This window comes from Falco punctatus, assembly GCF_963210335.1.
Source record: "Falco punctatus genome assembly, chromosome: 15".
Classification (NCBI taxonomy): domain Eukaryota; kingdom Metazoa; phylum Chordata; class Aves; order Falconiformes; family Falconidae; genus Falco; species Falco punctatus.
The window spans coordinates 22676755-22688016 of record NC_137595.1 but is presented as its reverse complement, the minus strand read 5'-3'; the positions used below and the strand labels follow the sequence as shown (position 1 = coordinate 22688016).

At 47.2% G+C, this 11262-nt stretch overlaps 1 protein-coding gene across 2 annotated transcripts; it reads left to right on the top strand.

Moving 5' to 3' along the window:
• The first annotated feature begins 1318 nt into the window (after positions 1 to 1318).
• Positions 1319 to 11228, top strand: LOC308053700 (putative threonylcarbamoyl-AMP synthase). 2 transcript variants are annotated; one of them, XM_080365289.1, is made up of 9 exons: positions 1319 to 1426; positions 2176 to 2289; positions 3935 to 4057; positions 6194 to 6293; positions 6975 to 7123; positions 7281 to 7393; positions 8171 to 8260; positions 9165 to 9287; positions 9754 to 11228. In XM_080365289.1, the coding sequence occupies exons 1-9, from the start codon at positions 1366 to 1368 to the stop codon at positions 9946 to 9948; spliced, it is 1068 nt and encodes a 355-aa protein (XP_080221415.1). In that variant the 5' UTR covers positions 1319 to 1365; the 3' UTR covers positions 9949 to 11228. The 2 variants fall into 2 exon arrangements, with proteins under 2 accessions (XP_080221415.1, XP_080221414.1); XM_080365288.1 differs by having other exon boundaries at positions 3935 to 5620.
• Positions 11229 to 11262: the final 34 nt, after the last annotated feature.

The following is an 11262-nucleotide window of genomic DNA, read 5'->3' as shown; positions in this document are numbered from 1 at the left end:
GATGCCTTGGATGATCCTGGAGGCCTGTCTTTGAGCTCCACTCTGTGCAGCCAGAAGTCTCATTTCCAACAGCTCTTCTGTCCTCCAGCCCTGGCTGTGCAGCATGACTTGTGGGGGAGCATCGAGCAGGATCTGCCATGAGGAGTATCACAGCTTGCTGCTGTAGGGCCTCTACAGAGTCATCCTTGATCAGCCTAGTAATATCAGTGTGAAGCTCTTTACACTGTTCTGCATCTTTGGTCTTGTCAAGAGGCTGAGAGTGGAATTTGCTTTAACTGGGGCTGATGGGAACAGGAGCCGAGTCCTTAATGGGAATAGAACCTACACTGGTCCATTGCATGCAAACAAAATGATGGAGGAATGTACATAGGTGCAGGCAAGTGTTGCCCCTGTTTTCTACCAAAGCTCTGCTAGCTCTCCCAGAACAGTTCTCTGCCTAATTTCCACTTAATGTGTGATCCAATGTGATCCCGATGCCAGTCTCTGCTGCTTTCTGCAGCCTCTCCTGCACTGGTGAACACCTTTATGTGCTGACCACATATCCTCCGTGGGAAGCAGTAGGAAGCTGTGAATAGGTCCTCGTGTCGCCTTTAGGATACAGCAGCAATCACGGCAATGACTGATGCTGCCTGCATAGTTCTCCTGGACAGCCAGCAAGGCTCCTCCGGATTTATCCTTACGCTGACGGTCTCCAGGCTGCATGTTCGCGTTGACACCTCCCTTGCGAACACCACTCGGGAGGAGCAACCTGGGAGTGTGCGCAGGGAGGCCGGACTGGAGAGATGTGGGGTGGCACAGGAACAGAAGCCACCTTTAAGGGAATGGCACTGAATCTGCCCTGGGTTTGCCCTGCACAGGACCAGCGGTGCCAGGCATTCATAGCTGTGACAGGCACAACAGCAGGACCGTGGCCAGTGTTAGGAGAAATAACTGGTCCCCAAGGAGCTCCTGGGCTTGCAACGTACTTGTTTGCTCCAGCAAGATGGATTATTTAAAAAAGCTTTAATTTAACCAGTGTAATTTCCTCACTGGCAGTAGCAAAAAGGCAGCAATAGTAATAAACCCTCAGCGTTATTTTTCAAGTGTCTTTTTTAACAAGGGTTAATCAACAGTAAAATTAACAGGCCCCTGGAGGGAGCTACCAGCAGTCCTTGCTGACTCACAGACTCAAATTTATTGCGGCAAGCAACTCATTTACATTTCCTCCCGCATGCAGAAAGGAACACTAACAGAAGATGTTTGTAGGGAAAAGGGGTGGAGAGCGGGGAGGAACGCAGGCCAGCGGAGTTGGTTTGGTTATAAAGAGCTAGGGAGGAAAGAGAGGCAGCACTTCAGCCCGCATCTGGGTCTTCAGCAGGCTCTGCGATGGCAGACAGAAAGGCTGAGTCACTGCATTCCTCCATAGGGCTCCTGGGCATTTCCGCAGGTACGGGTCAAGTCTTCTTGGCACGGGAAGATGGGGTTGGGACTAGCTTTCATGGACACCCCCCTTTGCAAAGGGGGCTAACGAGTCTGTTTATTCTGCATCTTCGCTCCCTGGGTAAAACTTTTAGATCCAGAGATCCCTGCGCCTATCTCAGCAGCCAACAAAATATTTGTCTTGGCTTTAAAGTGCTGGCCTGAACTTTTGTACTCAATCCATCCTGGGTAGGAAGCAAATCAAAACTTTTTGGTAGTCATTTTCATAAGTGATCTTTATTTGGATGCACTTTCCTCCCTTTGCATTTTCCCTGCAGCTCTGTTTTCTGTGTTCACTCCCTTTCATTTGCTCCTTCTTTGTGTTTCATCTTTCTGAGGGCTGCCCCTTTGCATTTTTTGCCTGGTTTTCTGTAGGCACAAGGCTTATGTGATCGTCTGTAGAGTGTGTTTGCATCTGGTTGCCTTTTGTATAATTTGAACCGGAGAGCTGATTTTTGCTTTTATCTGGCAACAGGGGAGCATTTTCAAACATGATTAAGTTCAAGTTTCTTAAAGCCAGGCATCCAGAAGAGGTGAAGCCTTGGACACAAACCAGGTTACAGCATAGCCCCCCCGCCCCTTAGATTTCACTATTTGCATGTCTTGTACTGTTGTTTTTTTTCTCTACTCCCTGCTCTTGCCACTCTGGTTCTCTCCTGCTTTTTGGGGCAAAGTTTACAAGCTCTTTCTTGTTTTCCACCTCCTTGTCACACACAGGATCACTCTTACTGGCAGTGAATTTCTACAGTTCACCCAGAGCAGCCCCTCTGATCCCCAGCACAGCTCTTGGGGTCCTTCTGTTGGTTTTATCGTCTCTTTTGGCATATGCAGGTAAGACTCAGAGGTGGCCAGCCTCAAGGCCTCCCCCTTCGACAGTTTTGCGTACTTGTATTTTTTTGTACATGGTGGGCTTTGCCAACAGGTTTATACAAACCATGGCAGCCTTGCCAGCCCACTGATTCATTCTTCTAGAGGAGTGTGTCAGCGCAGCAAATTTTTCCTATATAGGCAACTAAAGAAATTAATGTTAGTTTTGAACAAATGCTTTACCAGGTTCTCTCAGAGTTTTAACAGACTGAACACATGATTTCTCTAAAGATGGTTCCCAGGCTTTCTGAGAGTACTTTAGGCATCCATGCATTGAAGTGGCATGTTGATGTGTAAATGCCAAGAGATCTACTTATCTGAGAGAAAAAAATCACTGGCTATAACAAAGTCCACACTTTTGAGAATGAATGCTGAGTTATTTCTCCTTTTCAGCTCAGAGTGATGAGGACGTGAAAATCCAAGATCTGATACTGGTATTTTTTTCCTCTACAAAGCAGACAGCTTGGGGGACACACTACATATTTTAATCCAGAAAACATAGGTCCACCTCTTCTCTCAGTCAGCGGTGGCACAAAGCATTAGTAGAAAACACTTAGAAGCAGCTGTATTGATGGGGCCATATGAAATGGACCAGTGGGCAGGTGATGTTTCACAGTTGGTGGGAAACAACAGCTCCTACCAAAGGCAGGAATTTCTAGGCTCCCTTGTTCCAAGAGATGCATACTTGTGTGATTACAGTCCTCTGTAGCTTGGGGACTCTTTCAGCTGAGCTCTTGCTTCCCTCCCCAACATGAGTCTGGCTCACGAGGCTGTATCAGTTTGAGGAAGAAATGAAGCACAGGTCCATTACAAAGCTCCAGCTTGCAAGGAAGCTTTCATCTCTATCCGTGCTGATCAGTGTCCTCACATTGTAAAGTAAGAAAGCATAGCAGTAAAAATAAGGTACTTTGTGATAATTGTTTGAGGGTAGTAGGTGGGTGCCATTCAACTTGAAGTATTTTAAATCAAGGTCTTTGTCATCTTGGGGATCAGGATACCAAGCAGGATAGTTCTTGAGAAGGAATCAACCTTGCAATACCTATGCTTCTGTCTTCTGAAAAGGTCCAATTATTTATGGGGATGCAGCAGGCTGTATGACAGTTGTGGTTCAAACAGCTGACAGCTTACAGCAGGAACAAAACAAACCACCAGGCAACCCAAAGGAAAGCGGTGTCAGGACTTGATCTGTATTAGTATAGTATGGTCTTGTTACTGACTCTTGTAGGCGTCATGAGGAAGATAAGACAATGGCTTGCTGAACCTCAACTTCATTAGTGCAAACTGCCCGCCAGGCCTGGCACAGTACTTAGTTGAAGGAGCTCAAGTGCTTTGAGCTCACCTCAGGCATTCTGGTGAACATGGTGTTGTGCTGATGGAGTCTGTATGCACGGTCATGACTACACAGCATAACAGGGCATGGTGGAGACCTACCCCAACTCGTGATGGCTCTGTCTAGCATCACGCAGGACCTGTGCAGCTCCATGCTAGCACAGTGATCATGCTTCCAACACACCATGTGCCGTAGCACAGCCGCCTGTCCTAACTACCGCTTTCCGTAGCCTACTGTCCTGAAACCACCGTTCTGTTTCCGTTGTCATTTGTTTCACAGGAATTCGGAGAAGCCTAAGAAATGCCTCCCTGTTCCTGTCTCTCTGCCTGACCATCTCAGTGTTCTGGTGCGGCTATGGAGTGGTCTTCATCCTGGGAGGGCAAGGACTTTTGAACGACACTGGTGATTTCCGCAATGCCTTGGTGCCTGGCCTGGTCACATTTACTTTGGCACTACTCATTATTGCAGTGGTGGGCTTCCTTTGCAGAGAGGTCATCCTAGCTCTGATTGCTTCTGCTGTCTCACTCGCCAGTGCTCATGAAGTTGCCATGCATTATAGCACAGCTTTTGGTTCCTCTGCTGTGGCTTGCAACTACATGATCGTCTGCTTGGTTGGTGGTTATTTTGCTCTGGGAAGGATTCTCTATTTCCTAACCAAAGAGAAAATTGCCCTCCCTGGCACAGATCTGGCCAAGAAAAAGACCCATGAACAGATCCAATCCACCAGTGGTGGCATTAATTGTTTTGCAGTCACCGGTCTGATCCTGAACATGCTGTCTGCCAGTGTCTTTGGCTGTAGGCTCCTGGGCGTTACTGGCAAACTATTTATCGGTCAAGTGCCCTGGCTGTGGGCAGCTGGGATCTACCAGATTGGCATCTGCATTTTATCATACCGTGCAATGGACATACTAATGGCTACATTCTTTGGTTTTACTTCCATCCTGAAATTTGCTGGAGGCTATTGCCTTCTGTACCCAGTCTGGCAACCAGAGGAGCCATCCTTCCCTACTCCATTCCTGGTGGTTTTCTCAATCCTTTTTGCTGTCTTGGCCCTTTTCCTCACTCTTAAGAGCCCAGCCGATGGCCTGTATTTGCTCTTTTATGTGGCCTACTGCATTGCATTAGCTTGCTCTCCCAAGGGATTTTTTGAAGGTGGACCCCAAGGCATGGATGTGGCCATATTTGTGTCCTCAGCCTTGATGACTCTAATTCACCTGTACAATGTGAGAGCAAGTGCCAAAATTCCAACAGGGAAGGGTGCTGTGAAGGCCCTACTTGATCACAGCAGTCTTCTGAAGCTTCGTGAAGGGGCAGACCTTCATGCTCCCTACCTTGGGTATTCCAGGTATGCAGATGCAGAAGTGCTTGGCTATGCATGCAGTGTCCTCGCTTCTTTTACTATAACAATGACAGGGGACCCACAGGCTCCACTTGCTACTGTTGTAATTCCGTGGGTAGTGGTAGCTGGTGGGATCCTTAAGCTTCTAGGTGGCTCAGTGGCCTTTGCCCGGGGTAAAACCCTGGAGAGCAGTGCCTTCATTCTATATGCTGTCATGTGGATCATATGGGGCCTGACAAGATATGGTGGCCTCTATGGCACCACCAGAAGCTTCCATGCAGCAGTAGGCATCATTGCTTTCATGCTCTTCAATGTCTTCATTGTCTTCTGCACGCTCTTCTTAAACATCGCCTGGTTCTTTTACTCCATCACTTTCTTGCTCATCGCTGTCAGCTTTTTGCTGGATTCCATCCACGCTCTTCCCGCTGGCTATGACATTGCTGCCACTCTCATCTTTGGTCTGGTCAGCTTTTACTGCTTCCTGTCTGCCCTTTGCAACAGCACCTTTGAGGGCTCCTGCTTACCAATGGGTAGGCCCATTGTGCAGCTTGGTGGTGTGGGGGGAGGAATGACCAAGTGCCTTCACCTGCCTGCCAGGAAAGCTTCCTCAGTCAAGAGAATTGCAGGTAAGGGAAATGCATAGGGCATAACGTGGGGGTGGAGGGTAAATGCTGGGAGTTTTCATAGCAGAACACTATTAAAAGCACATTGTTCCAATGCAGATTTGGAAATCGTGATAATCTGATGACTTTTTGATCAAGTGGGTGAAGTTACAAAAGTAATTAGAAGCTAAATACACCAGGGGGGAAAGAGGAGCTGGGTTTAGCAGTGAGTTTGCTGCAGTCTCTCCTGTATCATACCCCTGTCTGCTCATCCAATCTAAGATACATGGATCCTTCAGGCTGGAACTACCACTGAAAGCTTTGTACAGAGAAAGCAGGGCAAATGCAGGGTGCTTGCTGTCTCCACAGGGCTGAGTGGCTTCTGGCCCTGATGAACGTGGCCCAGAGCTCCGCTAAGTGCCAGATCTCCTCTTGGATGAATGCTAGCAAATGCACTGTCAGAGGAAATGCTCTGTTAGTTGGGAAAAGGAGATAAGAGCACCAAATTGGCTGTTTTGTCTGTGACAGCTCTTCCATGAGTTACAGCCCCTCACTTCTAGTCACTCAAGGGGTTCTTCCCTGTTCACATGCAAACAGATATCCTGAAGAACGGAGGGACTTGTGGCATCCCCACAGATACTGTGTATGTGCTTGTGGCAGCCTGTAATCGGCCTGATGCTGTGGAGAAGGCTCACCAGTAAGTATTTGTCTTTCTGCCCCGGTGGAGGCTTCCTCGGCTGGTCTAAAGGAGCCTCTAGGATTTAGAGCTGCTGCTGAGTACTGACTACAGCAGCCATCCAGAGCGATGGGACGCATAGCTCAGCCTTCATGGGAGCAACAAGGTGATGAGTCTGGGCGAGGAGATCCACTTAAGGAAAAGAGGCAGTTGAGCTGTAATAGTCTTGTAGAATATTGAGGTCTCCTGGCAAGAGATGGAGCCAGGCACTTGGATATCATAAGGAAACCCAAAGAGACAGATGGGGCAGGGGATCATTATACACATTTGTAGGTACATATTGTCACAACCAAAACCCCTCTCATGTTTAACAATGCCTCTAGCTGTGCTTTTGTAAGCAGCTGGGACCACTCATACTGGTGGGGTTTCCTCAGAACTTGGGCAGCTGGGACTTTGACCCATCACTATACAAGAAGCTAAAACCTTGATTTGGAGTAGGCATTCCTGACTGGGAGCAGTCATTAATGTCCCTTTCTGTCAGGTCATCTGTTGAACAGTTCTACTTTTACTACAGACCAGTGATCTGGGGCAGAGCCTACACACCTTGTCTTAACTCTAGGTCTCGCTAACACAATTTCCATTTCAGCTTGAAACTAAATTCCCATTTTACTTCCAGGCTCATTTTTCTTCACTCTTTTCCAGATCTAAGCGCCAGGCTCAGGATCGCCCCATGTCACTCTGGATTTCTAGCTTAAAGCAACTGGAACCTGCAAAGCATTTGTTCACTCCCCTCCTCTGGGACTTCATGGAGGCTGCATGGCCATCTCCTATTAGCTTGGTGGTTCCCAGAGGTGAGGAAATGCTGTTACTTCCAAGCTCTCTGGAGAGCTTTGACCCTGAAACTTTAAGTCATGCATCCCTGCAACATGCTCCACGTGATGTTTCTGGTACGATCATTGTTTGGACTGATGTACATCCCTAAGTGCCATGTGACTCTTCCTTGTGCAGGTGAATGGGTGGACTTCCTGGGAATGAAGGACTCTGCTAAATACGTTGGTACCCCTCAGAGCATTGCCATCCGCATCCCCGACTGCTCTGTCACCACACACCTCATCGACCTGGTGAGTGGCCAAAGCATGCTCATCTCATCAGTGCTGGCAGCCGGACCTGGCTGTTCCCCTGTCTAGGAAGCAGGTTTGGTGTCAGTCACTAGTGCCCAGGTCCTCTGGCCTGCTGGAGGGGAGAAAGATAGTGAGAGGCTGGAGCACCCTTCCAGCCCTCTCGGTATGTCACTACTCCTCTCTTTTTTCTTTTCTCAGTGAAATGAGAATCCTAGCACGTTCAGACAGGTTTGGGGAGTGAAAACTGTTAACGTGAGTAACTCCCGCAAGAAAAATATCATTAAGAAGTACTGGAGTATGCAGTCAGCTGATTTTATTTCACAAAAGAGGGTGACAAGAACAACCACCTTGTCAGAAATCCAGAAAAGATGCAATTAAGAGATGCTTGTCTGATTTCCTACATAGAACACTTCTGCTGCAAGTGTGGGCTTACCTGAAGCCAGAATAACTTCAGAAGGTCCAGAATGTGGCCAGAGGAACTGTGATACCATGCACGTTCTACTCATTTCTAGGACATGCATTGTAGGTCCTTGGCAATTGCTGTTGCTGGAAAACAAAATGTTCTTTCCTGATCAACATCAGTAAACCGCAATTTAGCAGGGTGTTAGTCACTTGTACACAGATTTGGTGGGACTGTAGTTGCCTACAAATTAGGTGTCTCTACCTGGGTGAGTCACACTGAGTTTTCTTTAAAGTCACAGAGACTTGGAGTTCAAGTCATCTGTTTTGTACAGAAAAACCTGCTCAGAGCTTTCATTCCCATTTTTCTGTCACCAGGTTGGCCCCATTGCGGTCACGTCAGCTAACCCAACGGGAGAGGCAGACACAACACACCACAACCAAGTGTATGCCAAGCTGGGAGATAAGGTAACTGGGGCTCTGTGTCTTTTCATTCTGGCTGGCCCCAAAAGACGTGGGGATGGAAAACCACAACCACTTTGTTTCCAGTAGGCCAATCCATAGATGATCTCAAGAATCTGGGAAAGCATCTCATTAAAAAAAGTCTCATGGACACGCCTTATGTTGGTGTCATAGTGAAAGAACAGTGTAAAATACAGAGCTTGGTGGGAGACCAAAATTCTTATGATTTATACAGTATAGTTATGGGTTGGCAATGAGAGTAAGTTCATCTGTAACACAACGATATGAGCAACAAAAAAATGCTTCTTTGCTTACAAGCAATAAAACCACTGATGCCTGAATGAACCAGGGATCCAGCTGGCGTTGTGCTGTCAGAACACAGGGGATTCCCATCTAAAGCTGAAGCTGCACTAAAACTGGTGCCAAAGGTCTGAAATATTCCTGGAGTTTAAAACTTTCATAAGTTCTGGAAGTACAATGGTCATGGCCACTCAAATGGCTGTTTCGTTTCACTGCTAAATCCTGAGCATACTACATCTGGCATGTTCGTGGCAGCTCGTGTGAGGGAAGTTTTCAGCAAAAGGTGGTACAAATCTTCCACCTCTAACTCCTCAAAAATTTGGTTTTCTGCACACTTGCTTTGTGGATGGGACTTCTTCAAAGCTCCTCAGCTGATATAAACCTGTCTTTGCTGTACTGCTGACCCACACCCCATAGAGCTCTCTCTTTGCTTTTATTCAACTCATTCCTCATTCATTCCAAATTCAACCCTTAGTTAGTGTCAATACAATGGAGTAGGAAGGAGCAGAGTTGCCTTTGATAATAATTACCTGCTGTCGAGAGGGGGAAACTGCCCTCTCTTTTCCCAAATGCCTGAGGGGAACTTGGTGTGAACATCTGTTGCTCTTAGGTGGATGCAGTCCTTTGTGACGGGCCTTCTCCAGAGAACATTGCCTCCACTGTTGTGGACTGCACCAAAATTGACAGTGGAAACATAGGATTCTTCAGAGTTGGTATCATCCCCAAGTCTCAGGTAAAATTAACCTTGATTTTAATTCTGCTCCGTTTCTTCATCTCCATTAAGTGGTTTCAGACCAGGGGTTTCCCTATTCCATAAGGAAGTGAAGAAATTTGTGGTAGCATGAGGAGTTGTCATAGGAACCACCCTCTATGAAAGAGCAGAAAACCAGAGCTCCATGTTGCTTGTGTCCTGATCCTGCCTCTGGACCACCACTGCTCCTCTCTGTGCTGAGCACATGACTGGGGAACGTGCAAGGTGAGACTGATTCATTCACGGAAAGAGCTTTGAGATCCAAGGTCACGGACCTCCGTGGGCCGGCTCTCCATTTACACCTGTCCCAGAGACCTTAGGGTAATCACAAGGCTGAGCCCAGACATGTAGCTTGGAAGAGAATAGGACATTATTTCAATAGCTGGAGAAGAAATTAGTGCTCTCCCCTAATTACTAACCCACTCACAGCTGTGTTTACTAATTTCAGGTGCTGCAGATACTAGAGCAGGTGCAGAAGAAACACGCATTGGTTCCTAGCGGTGGCACTTGCACCACAAAAGGCCAGGAAGAACAGCTGGATCACAGCCGTGCTGTGCACAACGGGGTGGGCAAGGCCACCTCGGAAGAGATGGTGCTGGTGCAGTGCCCTGGTGATGGCTGTGAGAACCACACTCGCCTCTGACTCCTGCGCAAGCCAAGCAGTTATCTGCTCGCGAGGAAATTGTTTGCTGGAAAATGACATATAGGTCAAATTGGGGAATGGGAGAGGTTTCCCAGCTGCAGGGCAGGGGTGACTTATTCATCTTTCTATGGGTACTGCTAAAATATCCCAGTGCAAAGCTGATGTTCAAACCATGGTCATCCAGAAGTAAAATTTTCATTTATGGAGACTGCCAGCTTTCACTGAAGATCAGACGTAAATCTGATCTTCAGTGATCACAGGAGCATCACTGGATCACACACATCACAGGAGGCGTGATACGGGTGACAGGCTGGCCCCAGAGTAACAGAGCTTTATTCCTACCACTGGGAGGTAATGCCTTTAGTTTGGGGCACAGGGTAAGGCGAAGTGTTTTGTGATTGTGCTTTGGGGAAAACACTGCATGGAACTCGAAGTGGGAGAGGGAAGAAGATGTATTCAGGTACTGTGCTGGTGAGTGCAGTGGACTTTCTAGAATAGGTGAGGTGAGGCACGGCCTTGGGAGCTGGGGCTATCTCCTGATACGTCCTCTCAAAGTAGAGGTCACAGAAGCCAATGCTAAAAAGAAATGCCGTTATCTGAGGTGCTATTTTCTTTATTTCATAGTCAGTGTGAGAGTGGAATTACTACTTTAATGAGTCCAATAATATTTCCTTAGAAGTGCTGGAGCATTATGGAGGACCCTCCCTTCCCATGTTGTCTTATGCAGAGTAGGAATTTCAGGAGAATTATCTGCACTGCATCTAAGGATGCTGGAAGTCTCCTGCCTCGCAGCATAACCGTACACATCTCATGGTACGTTTCCTCCAGAGTGCAGAGTTAGTGCAGCGTGGTAGCTGCTGACCGGGAGGACGTGAAATGAAGTCTCAAACCAATACAAGAAGTTTTCCTCGGCAAGGACTGTGTGGCTGTGCAGTTGGTGGCATGTTTAGCCTCTGAAAACTGTTGATCTTATTCTTACCTGACTCAGGTGCAAGGTGCTAATCAAACTCCAGCTGAAACCAATGAATTGATTCATTGATTTCACCTGAAGTTCTGCTGGAACTTAAGCATAAATTCTGTGCAGAGGAGCTCAACCTCTATGAACTACAGCAGAACCAGGTATTCTCAGTTTGTTTTTGCAGAACCATCTCTCCTCCTGCAGAGAAAGAAAATGTCAGATAATTGAGTTTGTTGAATAGTTTTGCTGGTCTACTTACTGTATCTCTTTGGAGTTAATTAAAACTGATTTTTAGAAAGCAATAAAATATTTTCAATCAACAGTCATATGTCACACAGGACTGTGCTATCATCTGC